General features: G+C 41.0%; 1 protein-coding gene across 1 annotated transcript in view; it reads right to left on the minus strand.

Annotated features, from left to right (window-relative positions):
- Positions 1 to 3,733: 3,733 nt before the first annotated feature.
- Positions 3,734 to 21,209, minus strand: part of tmem63c (transmembrane protein 63C) — a 34,414-nt gene continuing 16,938 nt past the window's right edge. The window contains exons 3-23 of the mRNA XM_034674715.1: positions 20,144 to 20,223; positions 18,641 to 18,728; positions 17,097 to 17,134; positions 16,264 to 16,406; positions 15,309 to 15,360; positions 15,087 to 15,195; positions 13,756 to 13,829; positions 13,519 to 13,599; positions 13,310 to 13,430; positions 12,995 to 13,128; positions 12,730 to 12,852; positions 11,592 to 11,745; positions 10,973 to 11,079; positions 10,289 to 10,375; positions 10,128 to 10,193; positions 9,878 to 10,040; positions 9,682 to 9,787; positions 9,142 to 9,309; positions 8,918 to 9,030; positions 8,756 to 8,830; positions 3,734 to 8,237 (exon numbers count right to left, since the gene is read on the minus strand). Coding sequence (XP_034530606.1) covers positions 8,007 to 8,237; positions 8,756 to 8,830; positions 8,918 to 9,030; positions 9,142 to 9,309; positions 9,682 to 9,787; positions 9,878 to 10,040; positions 10,128 to 10,193; positions 10,289 to 10,375; positions 10,973 to 11,079; positions 11,592 to 11,745; positions 12,730 to 12,852; positions 12,995 to 13,128; positions 13,310 to 13,430; positions 13,519 to 13,599; positions 13,756 to 13,829; positions 15,087 to 15,195; positions 15,309 to 15,360; positions 16,264 to 16,406; positions 17,097 to 17,134; positions 18,641 to 18,728; positions 20,144 to 20,223 — 2,313 coding nt within the window. The 3' untranslated portion in view covers positions 3,734 to 8,006. The remainder of the gene's footprint in view (positions 8,238 to 8,755; positions 8,831 to 8,917; positions 9,031 to 9,141; positions 9,310 to 9,681; positions 9,788 to 9,877; positions 10,041 to 10,127; positions 10,194 to 10,288; positions 10,376 to 10,972; positions 11,080 to 11,591; positions 11,746 to 12,729; positions 12,853 to 12,994; positions 13,129 to 13,309; positions 13,431 to 13,518; positions 13,600 to 13,755; positions 13,830 to 15,086; positions 15,196 to 15,308; positions 15,361 to 16,263; positions 16,407 to 17,096; positions 17,135 to 18,640; positions 18,729 to 20,143; positions 20,224 to 21,209) is intronic.

Below are 21,209 nucleotides of genomic sequence, written 5' to 3' on the forward strand. Positions count from 1 at the left end.
GCTCACTGCAGGTATAATCAGGTATATTTCTGTTACTATCATGTGCTGTTTCAGTGGTTTTATATCTTCCTGTCTAGACTTACGTCTGAAGTGAATTTGTTTGCAGTGGAGGGTAATTTTTTCCCTTCCTGGCTGCTCACTTGCTAACAGTAATTACTATAGACTGTCAAGTCAAGTCTGTATAGACTGTATATTAAAATGGATGCCATAAGTGTTAGCTGAATGTAAAGCCAAAAGGATCAGAGCCCCCCCTGCTGACTGGCTGCTGTATAGGTCATAAACCCTGTCTCCTACATGTTAACAGATGGAACACAGATCAAACTGTAAAACTAAAATACATGTCACACAATTTTCTCAAATATGTTTTCAGTCAACATAATTAGTTCTTATCATCCTGATTATATCAAAGTGTTCATTTTTTTTCTGAGAAGTTCAGTTTTAATTAGTTATTTGATTTTAAAATGAAGATGATTGACAGCTGTGTTGACAAATGTAGTCTGCTTCAGCCTTCTGTACAGGATTTGCAGATTAGATAAGAAACAGCTGAGGAAAATGGAACTAATGCTAACACAAGAGTCAGTGAACCTTCTGTAGCCATAAGTGTCTGCCTCAAATCAACACAAGAATCTGTTCTGCTGTGGATTGGACCCAACTGAGGGATCTTAATCATTTTATCAGATGTTGCATGTTTTGGTTAGTAGGTGTGACTTTATTCCCAGGGCTCTGCCAGCCATGCCCCTTCTGCACAGGTCTTGGCTCCACCAGCGCAATATGTCAGCGCCTATCAGTGCATGTTTTTCGCTTCACATTTCTCAGTGGGCGGAAATGAAGACATGTTGTTCATACTAAATACTGTTTATGGTAATAACCCATACTACTCTTAGCAATGCAAGTTCCAGTTATCTGCATCCGGTAGCGGTACGAAAGCTTCACTGGCAACAAAAGGTGTCTCATTTTATCCCTACGTCTCTCGACTGACGACATTAAAAGTTCTTCTATTGGCTTTGTGGTGTAGTGTGCCTCCCTTTACTTCTACATCACTAGCCTCACTATATTGTATTTGCTTGAACTTTGGTTGTATTTCATTCTCTCTTGCATTCATCATAAATTCATAGACCCTTGATTATATTCATGATCTCACCTTTTATCTGAGCATTTCTTGCTCCCACATTTCATCATCCATCTCCTGGCATCAGGGTGCTGATTGACCTTGTGTTTTAAGCTAGGTGTTTTTTAATTCATGACCTCATTGTAAGCCTTGCAATATCTCAAGTGCTGAAAGACAAAATAGGTGGTGTCATCTAAAAGAAAAAAGACTTTCAGACTGGATTGTGGACACCTCATCAAGAACATCCTATAAATCAATGACAAATTAGGACAGAGTGGACACCTTACCAAATCCTTCCTGAGCTGATTTCTTATTGGTATTCTCTTGTTCAGCTCATAGCTTCAAAGTGTGTCAAAGGTCACACACAAACCTTGTGTTTTTAGGAATGTTTTGGTCAAGGATCATGAAGACTTTGTAGAAATAATATAACACACAATAAAGAAAATGAAAAATGTTAAATCACTATTAAGTGTTTCACAATTTTGAACACTTCCACCTTATTAAACCACATTTGCATGCCTTAAACAAACCCATGTGAGAGTAACATGTCCAGCAGGTTGCGGAGACATTTCCTTTTCTAAGTATCTGGGCAGGAGAAAGGCGAGCGGTGGGCCATGCACCCAGAGGAATTCACCTTTCACTGAGAAGCATACTCGCAGTTGCCAGGGGTGACAGGGGAAATGTCAGGAACTTCTTTCTTTTTATAAAACCCTAGCAACAAAGAAGAACTATATATAATGGCATGCATTGAATCTTGTTTTTGTTTTTTCTAACTCAGATGAAGAAAAATGACATATTCAGTGTAAGACATTAAAAAAAAAAAAAAAACACCCAACATTTTGAGCTCCTCTTTGCTGCAGCAGCATTTACCATTGGGCATTGTGGTGCCGCAGCTTTACTATGTGGTTTGGATAAAAGCAGATGCTCATACAATTAATTCCCCCATCCAGCTTTACATGTGGTTTCACTGACCAGTGAGTCCTGTTTAGTATTTTCAAAGGCTTAACTCAAAAGCTAGTTCATGTGTAGGCACACCGCTTCAAAGTCAACATGCACCTGCGTTTACAAGTGAAGGCTCTGTTAAATAATGAAAGATGATCTGTGATTATCTTTGATAAATGCTTTGCTTTTCCTCCACATAGTTTGACATTTATGGAAGTATGTTACTTTTCTGTATTGCAGGGAGATAGTTAAGGCAATTTATAGCAATGTCATGTCTGTACAGTAAGAAGCCACAACCATAAGATGGTTAGCTTATTTATTTAACTCAATTTAAAACAAATGAATTCCTTAGTTCTAGTGAGTCTAGTAGGCTCTTTTATTGCACTTGTGCAGAGACAGGATATGTTTTACTGCCTCCAGTCCTTTAGCAAAAAAAAGAGAAGCTAGCTTGCAGCAGGCTAAGAGTCGCAAGAATCACACATTTGTTTGTCCACCACTGTTTTGAAGTCCCTAATGAGGCTTTTGGCTGTCGTCATCTTAATTTCTGTAGCTAAAAGGACCATAGTTGAAATTGAACGTTCGTACACATAGTTACTACTCTATCCGGTTTGGTAGTTCACATGGAAGTGACATTGGTCTACTTCACGTTGAACTCCAGTGGCAACTTGCGAAGTGGTCAAGTGTTAAAACTGGCAGTGAAGCAAAATTCACCCCTTCATTTACTGTACGTCTGTGAAATGAAAGCAGTCACTTCTTGGCTATCTTCATTACCCAATTAAACACCCATTCATTTGATTCTGGTGAGTCTCGGTTTCACTGTAAATAGTAAGTTACACAGAGGTTTCAGTCTGGCCTTTACGCAAAATTGTAAAGAAGCAAAAACTTAAGCTTTGCAAGGTCTCACGGGGAGAAGCAAACAACTTTTAAAATGTTTGTTGAATGGAGGCTGGAGCAATCATTTCTGATGTATTCCGGGATGTCTGTAAATCTAAATGCTGATCAGCTTTCGCAACAAAGCACCAAGCAGATTGTTTGGTTAGGTTAGAAATTTAATCCAGAAAAGATTGTTAGCTGCTCCTGCATCCAGATACTTCAGATAAATAAACAATATTCAGATGATCAACAACAGGAGCCGGGATGTTATGTTGGATTGTGTTTCCCCTGCTTTTACTCCTCATACACAGTTTTTTCTGCACATAACAAAGCCTGACATTTATTGACTGATTAGTCTACTGGGACTGTGGGTGTAAAGTTTTATGTAGGAAGGTATAGATTGGGCTCCATATAATAAGACATCTTTTTAGCAACCAGTGGACGCAGCACCTGCTGGCCATTACTAAAAAGTGCAGGCTAACTGCACCCTGCATTGGCTTGATGTTTAAAACTGAGACTATGCCAGCTTCTCACAGACACACCACTGTGGTAATAGTTTTCCAAAGTAGTCTTGGCAGTAGAGCATAAGTGTATTTGCAAAAGATTTTTAAATATTTATTTCAATTGTAAATTTTAACATTAGTCATAAACCAGCACCCAGTATGCTTTGCACATTTCCTGGAGGCTTTGTATGCACATTCACTCTTTCACTACTTCATACCACATAAAACCTGACTCACTGGCTCTCAAAAACCCTTCATCATAGACCACAGTAGAGGAGAGCAATAAGGAGGTCATGCCACAAGATGAGAGGATTGGGCTGAATTGGTTTTAATTTCAGATCACAGCACTTCACTTTTGACAGATGAGAACTTGTTAGCCTGACAGAGATTAATCTGAAACACAGTCCATCCCCCAACCTCAGCCTTCTTCTTGGAGATCAAACAACCTACATTTACAGCAGGCTGGCCATACTTGAAATCGAGAGGGCTACTCATGATACACAATTTATGACTGAGAGCATAAAACAGGGGACATGTCTGGAAAGATAATGTGCCAGCAAATAAACCTCAGCGGGTCAAGCCGACTGACTATGAATAGACAAAACAGGATACAATAAAACTAGTTGAGCGTTAAAATGGACAATCCATCTTTGCATGGCCAAAAATATCCTAATAATTATTATTTGGTATGTTTCAAAGGAAAGAGTGTTAAATGATCTTTGAAACAAGCTTTGGCAAGAAAACCACAGGATATGCTGGCACTTCAGAGTCAGAAATTCTGAGTTGCTCTTTGATGTTTTTTTCCAAATATATGTTATTTCTGATTTCTCTGAACTGACCGCTTCATACTCTCTCTGCTGCCAGCTTCCATCTGTTTTACACGGCTCAAGGAAATGGAATTAGGTTCCTTGTAAAAGGGAGCAAGTACATTACATTTAATGGAATAATTCCCCATCAATTTTATAAAAGTACAACTGGGAAAGTTAATAATTCAAACTATAATAAACCCTTTTCAACACACATGAATGTAGTCCTTTCACTAATTATCAAACATGTCATTACAAAAAATCATAGACAAAGGAAAATACCCTAAAACAACCCTCCAAATATTTTTTACAGTGTACAAAGACCTTTGCCATACAACTTTTATGATGTGTATGAGAGAAGAACACAGCAGCTAAGAACTAAAAAAAACATGATTGAAGTGTACAACAAGGCACCAACAAGGCCACAATAAAAAACATTAGAAAAAGCTGCAGAATTTTGGAGACGTAAAGACTCACTCAGATAGCTTAGAGTTAAACTTGAAAGTCCTTGAATAGGCATGCACTGATCCTGGTGTTGTGTATCGGTCAGATACTGACTCAAAAAGCTACATCAGATATCAATGACAAAAGGTCTGATCCATGGGGTGGATTATAATCTGTATATTAAAATGGACGTTATATGTGTTCACTGACTGTGAAGCTAAAAGATTTAGAGCTCCCCCTGCTGACTGTCTGCAGTATAGGTCATAAACCCTGCCTCCAGTGGGATCAGTATATACTTATTCTTGATTGTTAAAAAAATGACTCAAGGTCCACTTGCTTGCTTTTTTGAGCTTTTGGTCACATCAAATGGTCTCCATCAGTGGATGCTGTCAGCCTGCTTGCCTGGTATTGAAATGTCCAAACTAGAGTTTTAGGGACTACGTGGTGTCCATGTTTCTAGAACAAGCAAGTAAGTGATTCTTGAGCTGAAATCTTATTCTCATTGTTTATGTTGCCACGGTCAAGAAAATGATATGAAGAGCACTCATCAACATGCAAATAGTAGTAGACAGTTTGAACATCTACAGATCAATAACAATAACAAAAAAACATCCCCTCATGAAGACTATGTGATATGGTAGAAAGCTCCAGTGCGTGATGACTGTTTGGTAGGAGTGCATTGCTTTACTAAGAGGCTGTCAGAATGGTCTATAAATAAATAAATACTCACTTTAGTTTTTCAGTGTTTGTTATTGTTGTGTTTTCATCTCTTTCCCGCTCTACAGTCCATGCAGCATATGTCAGGCCATGCTGGATTGTCTCACATAAGGGAGTGTTTTGTTCAAGGCACAGCGAGAGACATGAATGATGAACTACAATCAGGTTACATTCAGATTCATGGGAATAAACTTTCATCTTACCACAAGGGAAACAAACAACGACCCAAAATACATAAATCCAAACATACACACTTACTTGAACACAAGATTAGTATGTGTGACCTCAAGGTTAAGGAGATGAATGCATAACTCAGTTATACAACATACAGTCTTCTACATGCAGTGAGTGACACACACAGGTTAATGCAACTGAATTCATGGTACAGAGTTGTAGTGCTTACTGTCTGTATAAATATTTGAAACCTGATAGAAACATAATCTAAGCTCAGAACTGTTTCACCAACAATAATGACACACTATAAAAAAAATTACAAGCCTTTATGGAAATAAATCATACTTTCTGTTTTCTAACAAATGAACAATAAATGAAAAACATCAACTTCTAGTTTCTCATTTTCAAAAATGAAAAATAAGGATTCCCATACTGTTGTCTTGCAAAAAGAGGAAAAAGACCTCAGGTATTTGGGTGTGCTTCAAACATTTTCATTGAACTATATAGAGTGCTAAATTGTGGAAAGGAAATGCATATTTTGTTGCTGAGAGTTAGATTTGAAGACTGATATCATGGTTGCATCGCCTGCTAAATATTAGACACTGTAAAGATGGCTTAACTGTATAACTTCAGTTAGCTCAGCTCTCTCTAAAGTTAACACAAGACATCATAGAGTAACTTGAAAGCTCATTAGATCCAGAATGTAAAACCAAACTGCATTTTCACAAGGGTTAATTACTTAATTCTGTCTCTGGCTTGGAGCTGCGTGTTAAACTTGTTTCAACCTGTTTAAAGCATAGACTGTATGAAAGGATGGACAGAGCTACAGCTATCTAGAGCCAAAACTTTCAGAGCTCATCCTGGTGACTGCCTGCAGAGTAGGACTTAAAGCCAGCCTCCTCCATTACAACATATGGAACATGAGTAAAACTGGAAAATGTAAATACATGTAGAATACATTTTTCTCAAACATGCTTTTCGTTGTGCTAGTTTTTATCATGCTAATTTGTACCGAAGTGTTCATTTTTAAGGGAAGTTTGTTTTAAGTTATTTGATTTTAAAACATTAAGGATTGATAGCTCCTGTAGTGTTTTTTACTAAATTTGCAGAGTAGAGGAGGAACAGCAACAGAAAACTTAATGAACATTAACACAAGAGTCTTTGAACTTTCCATGAATGCGAGTATCCGCTTCAAACCAACACGAGAATCTGTTCTATATTGTACCAACCTGAGGGATCTCTGACGTTATATCTTTAAGTTAAGTGCCTGTTTTGGTAAGCGGAAAAAGGGTGTGATGAAAGTCTAGCCAGATTGCTTCTGGGCATGCCTTTACTCCCCCAGCACAATATGTCAGCGCCCATCAAGGCTGTAATTAAGCTTCACATTTCACAATGCTAGGTGCTGTTTATGTTAATGTAAAGTCAATGGTTCAAAGTGTCTGCTTGCTGTAGCTTCATATTTACTGTAGAGAATGAAATTCATATTATTCTTCTGATCCAGCTCTCAGCAAGAAAACAAACTGCTGCTCGCACATTTTAAACTATTCCTATAAAAGAAATATACATAACGGGTGTTGGATCACATACACAGTCAAAACAGCGAATAAGAGAGCACTCTGATTAAAATGGGATAGCTCTGTAATTTATGACTGCACAATATCAATGACACCAAAAGATACTGTAGCAAAAATAGCGACCTCAAATTGTTAACAATAATGGTTACAACAAGCTGCAGGTCCAGTCAAGCTGCTTGCCTCCTCGGAGAGAGAGAGTACATATATCATAGTACATCTCTGAGTTACATTCGGCCCTCCTCCCGTCTGTCTGCTCTCTCACTGCAGATGGCTTCACAACTAGCTACCCTCACCCTCAGCCTCAAGCTCTGCCGCCGAGGAACCAGATATCACCCGTGTCCAGACCACTGTGTCAGTCTGCCAGGTCGGGCCTGCTCACACCACCCACTCTGATGGGAACTTTCACCTCCACTCATGTCCAAGTGGCACCGCATGGACAGAATATCTGTGATGGCAACCAAAAGGAGCTTCTTCTCCAGTCACTTTGATTAGTTTGAGCCTTTGTAACCAGCAAATTAAGCCTTAGAAGAGGAGGGGTTCCCTGTCATGAGCATCCAGCAGGTAAACTTAAATAATCTGTGCATTTAGGTGGATGAAACCTCTCAAGGTTGAAGTTAGTGTACAGGTTCAGGAGATTTTTTGCAAACCACTGACTATGCTTTTCTGGTTTTGTTTGCCCAGATCCTGCTCTCATATTCCCGAGCATCTGTCCTCTTCATGCTCCTCATCCTTTCTCCTAGTCTCAGGGTTCGAGGCAGCTTATAGTTGGACTCTGAGGTCAGTCGTGAAAATGCAGCAGCGCGGCCTTTAACAATTTGTGTTCCTTAGCGAAGGATAGGTTGAATGAGCTTTGGAGAATTTGGTGTTAGTGATAGCCAACTGGGCTGTCCATGAGCGGGCTGGAGCAGTAGGGTTCTGGAGGGTCTTGGAGTTCAGTTTCATGGGTCTGGGTGTGGTCTTCTTCGCTCTCCTCTCCCTCCGCGGGGCAGTGGCCTGAACTCTGTGAACTGGCCATGGCACCGTAGCTGTGGTGGGCTGGAGAGGGCATGGGGGTCAAAGCCAGCTCTGGCTCCAGCAGCACGGACGCCACAAACAGCTGAAGAACAATGAAGAGCAACATAAAGTAAAATAGTGCCAAACTGTGAATCACTTGATACAAGTGAAACAGCAGGGTTATGGGATAAACATGTGTTTTTAAATCTGGGTTTGTTTCCTCCCAAAAACACAAATACCATCAGTATATTTTGTATTTTAATATATATCTGTGCATCAAAGTTGAGTTCATAATAAAATCAGAATGAAAAGTCTGGACTTAGACCAAGAAATACAGTAAGGAGCAACACTTATTTAAATGACCTTACAGCAAACTGTGCATCTAATTATTTATCTTTGATGTCCCACTTTCCTTCCATCCATCCATCCATCCATCCATCCATACATACATCCATCCATCCATCCATCCATATCCATCCATCCATCCATTTCCATCCAACCCACTCACACTAGAAGTAAATAAACCATCCTGAAAAATTCAATTTAACAACATTACTTTAAAGTAATGCAATAAGCTCTGCGTGTTTATAAGACTCCGAGAAAGAAAATGTGGCACTTTACGTTGGAGGCCGTGGTGGATGTTACTGTACTCCTGTCTGCATCAGTGAACGTCCCCTCTACTGGCTGGTCAGACATCTGAAACAGGGTAAAATACACTCCATTCATTTAGCATTAGTGCATCAACAGCTGAACTTAACTTCAGTGATGTACAGCACGGCTCACCTGGTAGCTTGTTGATTTGTCTGGTTGCTTCCTAAGGCACAAGCGGAAGAGGGAGAAGGCGATGGAGGAGAGCAGGGACACGAAGGTGAAGAGGGTGATGGGATGCACTGGACCTGGGTCGTAAAAGTAAGATTGTAAGAAATTATAAAGTTATGATGTGGATTAAACCATAGAACGACAGGTATGTAAAGTGCAACAGATGAGAGAGGGAAGTGATAGTGTACCTAATCGGAGCACAGAGAAGAAGAGCAGCCAGCACATGCAGAAGATTGGAGCCACGATGACCTGGCTGATGGCTGCTCTGTGGATCCGCTGGTTGAGTTTGGTGGGGACATATGCATAGTAGATGTTGTATCGGTCAACCATGTGCTTTAGGATCACATAGACCAGACCTAGAGGGCACAGAAAAGGCACATTAAGAAGGTTGACTAAATCACTTTTAATAAAGCAAAAGTGGAGGGATGGAGAGAAGCTTAGCATGACGTATGAAAGGGCCTGCTGGACCAAGGATTTGACTGCAGAGGTAAATAGGAGCTTTGGGCAGAGACAGGAGCAGAGTGGGCGTCTGGCTCGCAGCTCGCTGTGTCTGGGTGTCTTGGTGTCTGGGACTACAGCAGCAAATTCACACAGTCTGCATCAGACTGGCAGGCAGTAGAGGAGAGTGAGGTCAGAGTACAAGGAGAGACATCACATACACAAGGCTGAGAGGGGATGTGATGGTATGCAGAGGGAAGACAGATGGCGGGTAACTTTATGTTACTCACCAAAGGGTGTAATGATGGGACACACGATGCTGTAGGTCATACTGACTGCAAATATACACATGGTCCAGGCGTACTCTAGGCCAAACTGGAACTCATAGGCCTGACTCTGCGGAGGAAAGCATAAACAAAATTTAGAGAGCCGCAATTTAAAAAATGAACACAGTGTATATGTAGAGACATGAAAGGCTCAGTTTACCCGTTTGACATGAATGCGCTCAGCCTGGGACTTTGCAAAGCAAAGGCGGAGGGCGTATACTGTCAGCCCTGGGATACGAAGCAGTTCCATAGCTGTGCCGATAAGACTGGATGTGATCACGTAGTTTACAAAGAATGCACCATTGTCGGGGAGAAACACACACCTGTTACACAAAAACAATGGTGGTGAAACATTTTTAAGAAACCACAGTTGTTTTGGTGCATTTTATTCAGAAAACGTGTGATCTTACTGGAATTTGTTTTCCTTGTCATCCAGGAAGTTCACATCGAAGAGCCATGTGAAAAACAGATCCAGACTACATAAAAGAGAAGTGGATTAACCAAAAACAATAGCAAGAAAATTCTAAAATAGAGGAAATGTTGTGTGTGCTCTAATCTAATATTAGTGTACCTGGACAAACCAAGCGAAGGCAGGATGATGACCATGAAGACCAGCAGTAAAAAACACTTGTGCATTGTAACTTGGTTCTCCCCAGACCTGTGACAATTAATGAACAACATGATAGTAAGAAAATCCTCATGCCACGTGTCATCTCTACAGATTTCCCTTTAACATCTAATGCAATTCAGAGTCAGCTGACTCTACATTTACAGGACCGATGGGTTCATTAGGACGAACTACACTTTGCACTCCAGTAAACAGTTGATTTGCATTCGCTCCTTCGCACATCACGCCTGCACATCACGTTTGTGGGGGTGGTTATGTAAAGGAAAAAGGGTGCTCATAGGTGCTGCGTGAGGTTGTCTCCCTATGCACAGTTGTTCCCGCTCCTCCTCCCACTAGTCACCATGTGCCGCTCCTCTGCGCACGGCGACTCTACTGTGCATATCATTATTCTCACATGGAGATCTCTATGACAACCTGCCAGGAATAACAGTGCAGGGAGAGTGACAGGGAGGAAGAGGGAGAGAGTAAAAAAACGCAACAGGGTGGAGGGGAGGAAAAATAACTGAGATTAAATTAAAAAAAGGAAAGCTGAGAGTCGAGGTGGGGAGCTTCATAATGAAGGGTCCATTTGAGGAGACAAAATGAGAGGCATTTCCATTTCAGAGGAGAGTGTTGACAGACGAGTACCTGGTCCAGTGGGACTCAAAGAAGGCTGAGTAGTAGACGATGAAGGGCAGGAGTACTGAAAACGCCCACAGCAGGAGCGTCGGGAAGAACTGGGTAATGACTGGGCTCTGGATTAGAGAACATGATTATATATTAATGAAACTTAAAAGAGATTAAGATGTAGCATTTAGATCACAATTATAGACTGCACATAAAGATGGATATCATAAAAACCCCGCCTCCTCCATGTTAACAGATGGGACATGGGTCAAACTAGAAAATAAAAACACACGTCAAATAAATGAATCTCAAACATAGGCGTTGTCATGCTGATATTTGCACAACCGTTAATTTGTCCTGAGAAGGTCAGCTTTATTTTGTTTTTTGAAGCCATTAAAAGGATTATAGCGCTATAGCTAACAGCCCTGTTGACAGGTGATGCTCCTGCTGGGCTGTCAGTAAAGGATTAACAGAGTAGAGAAGGAATGGTGAGAGAAAATGTAACAAACCCTAGCATCTTTAAGAGAGTCAGGCTGTAGGTTATGTACTTTTGGCTTCACTTTAGCACAGGAGCAGGAGATGGAGACACCTTGTGCATCTTTATATACAACACATGAGTTCAACTTAATCTCAAACTGACCCGTAGACTCTCCACAGGCTTGGTGACGTTGAACTTGTCCATGGTGTTGACGATGATGGCCGGAGTGGTAAGGAAGAAGAGCAGCAGGAAGAGGAGGATGTTGAGGAGGACGCAGCGGAGCCACCAGCGAGAGCCGCACACTGACAGGTTCTCCCTGGTGACATGAGACATAATGTGTCTCAATTCACAGGACAGACAGGACATTAAACACCCTCCTCTCACCTGACACTGCTGCTCTGTATGTATTGACATAAGCCTGAAATAGCTCGTCTGGTTGCCTCTTGAGTGAGAGTTGTTTCCACTTTACTGGACTGGAGAGCAGGTTGAAAACGGCACACTTAAATGCTTCAGTTTTAATGAAGGAACACAAGTACCTGCTCCAGCTGTCTAATGACACATTCACACACAATCACTGCAACCAATCATACGTGAAGCACGAACAGTGAGAATCTCTGTGGTTAATCCCCATACATATGCATCATTCATTTGTTATGTAATCTCACTTTGATTGCTTCATTTGTTTTCCATTATAAAAAATATGCATGAAGGTTAATTTAATCTGGTACAGGGAATGAGCTTTGAATATGTTTGAGATCTGATACAACTTAAATGAAGCTGTCTGGATTTTCTTTCAATGCTAAGATGTATAATTTGCATAATATGAGCCTGTTCACAAAAAAATAAACACTCTTTGAGGTCCATCATGCAAAGCTATGTTCTTCTTAAGTGTTTTAAAGCCCACAGAACTCTGGCTTAAAGTTTAGTCAGAATCAAGAGCTTTCCAAAGATACCAAATATGTCAAAGCTAATTACAGGGAAATGTGTCTAAGTGATGCATGAGACATGTAACATTGGATATTGCGCTCAGATTATTTGTCTGTGTGGGTGTCCTCCTGGTGCTCCAGCTTCCTCCCACAGTCCAAACATGCAGGTTAATAAACTGCTTGTACTGAAGGTGTGAATGTGAGTGTGAATGGTTGTCTGTCTGTGTACCATACTGTTCCTCCAGTGCATGCTGGGATAGGTTAGAGCTCCCTGGTTGGATGGCTTTACCTTTTAAGTGTGACACTAGTGTGGACAATTTTGACGTTGAGGCTAATAAATGAACAGTAAGGTTGGATTAAATTCCAGGACTAACCAGATGATGTCACTGGGAGCAGGTGCGTAGCCGACCCCCCATTTGTGTGACTGCACCACAGTGGTAATGCTGGACTGCTGGGGTTTTTGTCGGCAGTGCACTCGACTGTAATCCTTCACAATGCTGAAAAAAAACAACAAGATGTCGAAAATTGCAGCAAAAATCACCATCAGCACTCCCTTAAAGACTTTCAGCGCTGCTCCCTGTTGTGACATGTTTTGATGAGAGGACATAAAACCTTGATGTCATGCTGTGGTTTACTCACACAGCGGTCATCCTCTCATCACGGAAAGTCACAAAGGCGATGCCCAGCCTCTTCATGGTGATGCGGTTCTTCTCAGCGTTAAACTCATCTGTTCGCTTCTCCTCTAACTCGCTGTAGTACTGTTCTGCATCCACCTGCAAAAAAAGTTGGAGCACACATCACTCACTGCATATTTCCCCCTTAGAAAGATCTCCATATTTACAGAGTAAGTTATGCTGCTGCTGCTGCATGCACCTACATTTGGATTGCAGTGCCATCCAGTGGTAACACTCTCTCTGTGCAGCTACTAATCCAAATGATGCTGATGAAACTTACTTTTTCAAAGCCACAGATGTCGCAGCAGAAAATCTGAGCACATGGATGTGTCTTGATCATGATCTTCCCTTCCTTCTGTGCCTTTGAGGCAAAATACAGCCTTCCTTTCATCGCCTTGCGTCTGCAGAAACATGGCACCCTCAGACAAGAGACTCATATTGATAACAAACTGTGCTGTTAGTGCTCCAGCCTTTAGTTTGTTACTTTACCTCTCTAAGTCCAGCCTCATCAGCTTGTGGACATCAAAGCAGAAACGGATATCAGTGACAGTACAGCTGGGGTAGGCCTCACTAGTGAATGGAGCAAAAGGAGTAAATCATAACGGTGATGATGAGAGTGTCTACATGAGTGCAAAAAAGTGGGTCAGGGCTTACTGTTCAAAAAACAAACATAAGCAGAGGATTCAACTTGATGTAAGAATGAAATAGAGACGAAAACATGTGTACTGGAAGTGCTTTGTGATGAGTCCTGGGTCAGATATCTCTCTTGGTATGGAGGTTAACATCAGTGTCCTGGCTACCTGAAACACAAATACAATCACTGTGAGTGCTTTTGTTGAAAAAAATGAAAAAAGCAACATCTTATCAAGTGAAGTTAGCCAAGCTGGCAACTCTTTGGACGACTGTCCAGACTAATATATCCCAACAAGTACTCCATGGACAAATTTAGCACACATATTCATGGTCTCCAGAGGATGAACCTTAAAGACTTGAGTGATCCTCTGACTGTACCTCTGTTTTCACAGGTAGGTTAAGTTATTGCTAGGAGTGAAATTGCTCTACCATTATGTGGTGGATTTTAGAGAGCTTGACATCATATATTCCTGTTTCCCTGAGGTTAGATTTGAATCACTTGTATCGATTATGTTGCGGCTAATGCATGAACAGGACAAAATATTGTTTTTGATTTAGCACTATGTGGAAGAAGACATAGCCTTTACATGTAAAAGTTCACATCAAAAGTGAAGTGAATCCTAACCCATAATCCAGTGCCTTAATATGCATTCATAACAGCCAGCAGGAGAAGGGACACTGGTAATATATATATTTAACTTGTATTTATTTAACTTAACTTGTATTGCATGACACTGGTTGGGAAAAAAAACAGTTTACCTCAGTAAACACTTTCTTGAGAACTTCAAAGTCAAATACTTGTTTACAGTGTTCTTTAATGCATTATGATGTTAATTCTGTTAATGATGGTGCTATTTATCTAGTATAAAATAGATGATGAACTAGGACATGCATGGGGCAGGGCTAAGTGTGATTGTACTTACACATATAGAGGACAAAATCAGCTAGAATGTAAGAGGTAAAATATATATGACGTGACATGTGTGATGTGAGTGTGTCTGCTGCAACTTTCTATAGTGAAGTGCAGCCTGTGATCCTGGTGTCTAAGATGAATCACAGACTCTTTCTCATGTGAGACTAAAAGGTTGCAATGTGGTGGTCATGAGTAAAATGTTGTGCCATCATCAGATGGATTTGCACTGACTGTGTAAGACATTCATGTTCCCCTGAGGATGAACCCTAGTCCCTTTGATGATGAATAAACTCTTCAATGATGTCTCCACTGGAGCCATGGGAGAAGAAATCTGTCTTTAGTTTTAGGTTATGATGAAATAGCTGGTAATCTGCTGAAATTCTCATTAGCCTTGGTTGTACTCTGTGTTGCGTGATAATTAGTATGCTGCATTAGCATGCAGTGAAGAAATTCACTTGATAGAATGAATGTTTTTGTGGTGGAGTAATATGTTGGTATGTCAGTGCCAGACCTTCTCATCCTCTCTGTACTCCAGCCGTATGGAGTGGTGAGCCATACACAGCACGGTGATGATGAAGTAGACCAGAGCAAAGACGCTGTGGAGCCACAGAAAGCTGTCCCTGTTAGGCACAAAAACACGCTGTGATACAACCGAATATAGATAGTCCCATGTTTTTCACAGTTCTGTACTTTTTCACAAAGTTTGATGTCTTTCATGAAGTGTTTGACTTACTTTGCGTTAACATTAGCCAGTGTTGTTCTTCCAAAGTTTTCAGGACTGTCTTCTGTAGAAATAATGCAACATGACAGACAGTGAGACGTTTTAATTTCTAAATGACTTCAAGGAAACTCCTCCTCTGTTGTCTGGAGGGTGAAGCAATGCAACTATTCAAAGAAACCCCGTAAATGAAATCTCTCATCTCAATGAACCCTACACAAAATTCAAACATCACACCCTCACTGCTATAATTGGGGCACCCTTTGCTTGCTGTTGCCATAGCAGCCTGTCAAATGGTGTCTGTTTGTTTAACAAGCAGGGTGACACACTGGCCCATAAGTTGACAGCCAGCCATAATAAAAGAAGTTTCTGTGGGGAGCTCTGCTCCTTGTAGACCCTATAATGGCTCCTGTACTGCATGCAGTCATGGAATCACTTACTCAACACTTCCGACAAAATAAGCACTGTACTGCTGAAAGGCATGCTGTTTGTGTTTAGCAGCTAGTTTTCTACTTCATCCCACCCCTGACACCTACAAGTGTATGTTAGGAGGAAATGAAGCACGTTCTATTTCCACAATCCTGCTTGATGAATTGCCACTGGCATGCTAGAAACACCAGTTAGATGAAGCGTAGCCTTTGTGTTTGGAAATAGACGCGGTTTTACTTCATTATATTGTTTTATGTGCCATTTTAAGTTAAAATTATCGTTTGACCTTTTGATCTACTTTCACGTATGCAATAAACGTTGCTTTTATTTAAAACTCAGTGTCACCACAGTCTGTTTAACGCTAAAGTTTCTGTGCATTCAGCCGATAAGTCCTTTGGAGTGGAGATGTGTGTGATTGTCTCTGTGTGGCCTGCCTACTCTCTCTGTGAGGTTCCTCAGCGTGTCTCTACTGAGGTTAAGGATATCCCTCTGCTTTTAAAACAGTCAGACCAGCTAGACCATCATGTAGGGACCAAAATACCCAAGAGGTTCCCGGAAAAGTTGACCGGCAGGATTACGGCCAAAGACAGCAGGCAAACCACCGTCATGAGCAGGATGATGTGGCGTTGGAAGGACAGGTATGTTACGGCATCGATACCACATTTGCTACGGATCTCTTCATCCCTGCAGAAACAAAAAAACACACTGGGATTAGAGTCTTCTTCTCATATCGGCGAGATCCTTAACTCCTTTCTGATATGACAAAGACAGAGAAGCAGCAAAGTAAGCTCAAGTGATTCAATCCTAAGTTTGCGTAAATACGTAGCTCTATCTATTGCCAGAACATTGGTACCAATAGCTTGTGCCTCATCATGGTTCAAATTGTGGCACCACTACTCTGGTGCCAGCAACCGTGGTGACCAGGCAGGAAGTTCAAGAAACCCAGTATCATAAAATAGAATTTAAAAAAGCATGAAAAAAAGAAGAAAGAGGTGCAAGCTGGTCTCACGGAAGCCCACACATCGCGAACTCACAGGGTGGGTTCACGCTTTCCCAGGGATCCCTGGGTGAGCCTCTGGCATGACAGCTAAAAACAGCAGCACCCAAACTCCACCATTATACTATGGAAACCATGGACACAGTGGAAATCGACTTTTATGAGCCCAAATTCAACTCCAGCAAGTGCAAATATTCAAGGGGAAACCACGGTACACATGAGCTCAGACTTGTTTGTTTTCTCTGCTAAACGACATATAACACAGGACTTTACATTGGGTGGTGACTTGAGCTCTGAGGACAGAGCCAATAAAAGGATGGAAGCTAAGACGAGAGATGGGCAAAACAATTAGAAGGGCGAGGACTCTGCGTACTCACTTCATATGGTAAAGAGATGAGAGCCATGAGCAGAAGCCCTGCAAGGACAGGAGACGCATAAAACACAAAATGAACGGGTTATTTCAGATAATTAATGACATCTGTATGCAAGTCTGTGCACACCACATCTGGCTATTTGCATGCATCCTCTATTAGCATAGTAATAAGGTCTGCAGAGTGACACAGAGATGCAGATTTAATAGGTCTAGCCTGTCGCAGTAACCACTTTACTGCAGGCTCAGCTTTGTGTAGGCACACAGTGCATGATGATGACTCCAGTCTGAGTCTTTGTCTTACACATACAGGGAGTGACCTCAGTCTGTCACACAGGTGTCACAGAGTCACAGACAGTCCAGCTGAGTCATGATCCAAACTTTCCCCTCACAAATGTTGACGGAGTGTCAGCTTGAACGAGTCAACTTAATTGTAAAAGTGCAGCATGGTGCATTTTTAGACATTGATATAATGAACTAGCCCTGACAACTTTTTACAACTGCAAATAAATGAGAACATGATCAGGAAGAGAGACTGTTATCAGTGGAATTGTTGATGAAAGTGTTTCTGTAGTTCATATAGTTCCTGTTCCTTAACACTGTGCTGTGCAGACAGCTAGAGCTGAACCTAAAATACTATGCTTAAAACATTCTGTTTCATTATTACAGGGAGTTTTTCACCACTAGAGGCCTCGTAGAGGGGTGTGTCCAGAGGTCTGGTTAGGGATGACATAGCCCCCTCGAAATCTTATTGGCTACCTCTGTTGTCAACCTAAATTTTAAACTATGTTTGACTATGTCTGCTTTGTCAGAGGTGAGACTTTTGCTAAAACCAACTGTTCGGGCTGTGTTTTAACAGGCTGCTAGAAGTTTGTTTTTGTTTTCTACAAACAAATAAACAATCAGTAGACTAAAGCAGCTTTCACATTCATAAGTAGTTGTGTTATCTATCTTATTTATCTTATCTGGTATTTCCTACCACCATTAAAAGGTTTATGATGCTAATTGTTTCATTAGCTTGTTGCTAACTTTGTCTGTCTGTCATTTGGTACAAGAGAAAGAGCTAACTGTGAGTTTATTCAAATTTTTTGTAAAGAAATTTGACTTATGTTGTTTACAAGCGGATTTTGAGAGATGTACAACCAAACAATTAGCTTACAGTAACAGAGGGATCAGCTGATCAGTCTTGACTCCACTTCATTTCTACATTTATCTATTTGATTCATTGAGTGGAGCTTTAAAGTATGAAAGCAATACAAGAGTATATACAAATCTAAACTGAGTATAAACAATCTTAACTCATGTGTTTCAGGTTTCAAACATAACATAGACTTTACACACATAATGAGAGAAAAGAATTGAACACTCTTGTTGGACCTGAGAGATACATAATGTGTTTTGTTGAGAGAGGCTGGGTGTAAACACAACAGTGATTATTAAGTTTAAAGTCAGCAGGGTACCTTTAATCCATCTGAAATGCTGTCAGGGGGTTCACCAGCACTTTTAGCAGCTGATGAAAATGTTTCCGCTCATCAAGCTGTAAAAACTCACCATGTCCTTCGTCTCAGAGTCGGAGGGGCTGGTCTCTGAGGGAGACTTCTCTTTCTCACTCGGTTCTCCATAAAACAGCGAGGTGAGACTGATGAGAAGATAAACAAGAAATAACAAGATATTGATTGTTGCCTGACACAACCTTTTTAACACATCCATGTTGATTTAATTTTACTTCAGGGCTGCAGAAGGGAAAACAAACTGAGACATATATCACTGCTGCAGACAACCTCTCAGCACCTGTCTGACATCTCTCCCTGTGTGTGTTTATACACGGAGAGGACATAAAACAATACAGTACATTCAAATCTAATAAAGCCACTGTTATGATTGAGTTTGTGGATATTTCTCTGTGGGCTTCGCCACTGCGCCAGTTCAACAGTGCCTCAAATTAAGCAGTATAATTGAATTAGTCCGAGAGAGGACCACTTGGCGAAACGCACAGATGATGCTCGCCCTCGGGTGCTGTGAAGCCGCTGCCGGTCAGCCAGAACTAATCAAGCCTGAGATACCCAGGAGAGGAGACTTAGGTCAAGCAGACGGTAAAAGAAAATGCTGCAGAGTCATGCTGACTGCTTTGTGCACCTTGAGTTGTTTTTAATCTAATGGGTATCTAAAGAAATGTCTCTATGATCAATTCAACCTATGGATCAACTAAATTATTACATTTAAGACATTCTTTCAGACACTCTTACTGTCAAGAAAATCAACAATAGATTATCCTTGTAAAATTGTCAGCATTATTACTACCTAATGCACAAAATATCCATATTTATTAAATGTGAGACTCCGCTGCTGTAGTTCAACAAAAATGTTCTCACACACACACGCACACGCACACGCACACACACACACACACATTTGGAATATCTACTTGATGCACTTGACAGGATAAAAAAGAATCCAGTGTTGAGATTTGCTGACGATAACAAAATAAAGAATGGAGCTTAAGCCTTGACCTTTGATATTAAAGGAGAAATGTCAAGGATTGGTTATGTCAGGCTTCTAAACTGTGAGTATTTGATGCTTTTGTGCAGGTTATATAGCTGTATATTAAACATGTAATGTTACTGGGGTGGCTGTTCAACAAACAGCCTGTTTAAAGATGGTGCTTCAAAGATGTATGACGGAATTGTGATTGTGATTTTTTCTCTTACTTTTGTTTTATCTTAAAAGAAAATTCAGTTTATTGAGGTCTGTCCAAACCACTCTCTGCATCCATCGGCTGTATATCTGTAAACCTTCATCTGGCCTTTGTTGACACTTATTTCCAAAGTGAACACAAAATGCTTGTGTATAATGTCACTGTCAGCTTCAGTTCAGTATGCTGTAGGTTCAGTTGGTCTCTTTTGCTCCTTGCTCCCTGTGTACTTCCAGCAGAGGGAGCTGCAGGCTTCAGGATCACACCTCATGAGCAGCTCCACTTAATATTCTTTCTCCATCTTAAATTTGAACATGGCTCAAGAACCTGAAAGTGTATCAGACAGCTGTAGATTGATTCACCTGTCGTTGTCCATCAACAGAGCCAGGCGGCCGTAGTCCCACGCAGCTTTCCTCAGACAGGAGAAGATGAGCAACAGGAACTGAAACGCAGAAGACGAACATGAATGTAGAGCTACTGGGACTCTGATTCAAACCATCACACACTATAAAACCTTTTTATTCATCTACATTTGAAGACTGAAGCCCACTTCAGCTTTCACTCATAGAAAAGCCGACGAACAAAAGGTTCAGCAAAAATGAACCATCTTTCTTTAGAGTAGTACGTGGTTGTCTTGGAAACTACCAGAGACAGGTCAGCGTGCACTCACACACACACGCAGACACAAGTTGCGCACTAATGAAGAATGAGCATGGCCAAAAGCAAGAATAACCATGAATAGTCACTATTCTGCCACAGATGGAGAAATGAAATAAAAGAAGTTAAAAAAGTCATTTCAGTGACATAAAAGTGCAAAATGATGAGTTCATGATGAAAAGCGCTGATTAAATGAAGATCCACGAGCCCAACTGGGTGATGATAGATGAATGTTGACAAATGCAAATGGGGTTAAAGTGCTGATGAATGTTTGATTTTAATTACGACATTAAATCATTTACTCATTTGTGGTTAGGAGACATTTGGTAAAGCGGGCAGGAATGTTAATAGGAAGAAAGCTCCGTGAATGTTGAATGGTTCATGTTTTAGTGATTCAGAGCCGTGCATACACAATCAGGGCATCCTTGACTGAAACGAAGATGATTAATGAGTGTGCGTTCACATTCAGTCAGGGCCCCAACTCCTTCCTTAACTAAGCATCCCCCCATTATCTCCTTGCTTTCCCGCTGTCCGTCTCCTTCCTGTTGTTTTATTTCATTCAGTCCCAACGCGTGGGCATGTTCTCCTCAAGTCCCACAGATGATTTATTCTGTATGATGATGGAATTGATGCAGAGGCGTGCTCCCGTCACCTGGGGGGAAGCATGCTTTGACTCATGCCTATCATTAAGAGACAATGCTCAACCCTTGGCGTTGTCTTGGCAACCAGGCAACGATAAAATGAGCCAATTAAGGTGCGGAGGTGGCAGAT

Source organism: Notolabrus celidotus, chromosome 22 (assembly GCF_009762535.1).
Source record: "Notolabrus celidotus isolate fNotCel1 chromosome 22, fNotCel1.pri, whole genome shotgun sequence".
NCBI lineage: Eukaryota > Metazoa > Chordata > Actinopteri > Labriformes > Labridae > Notolabrus > Notolabrus celidotus.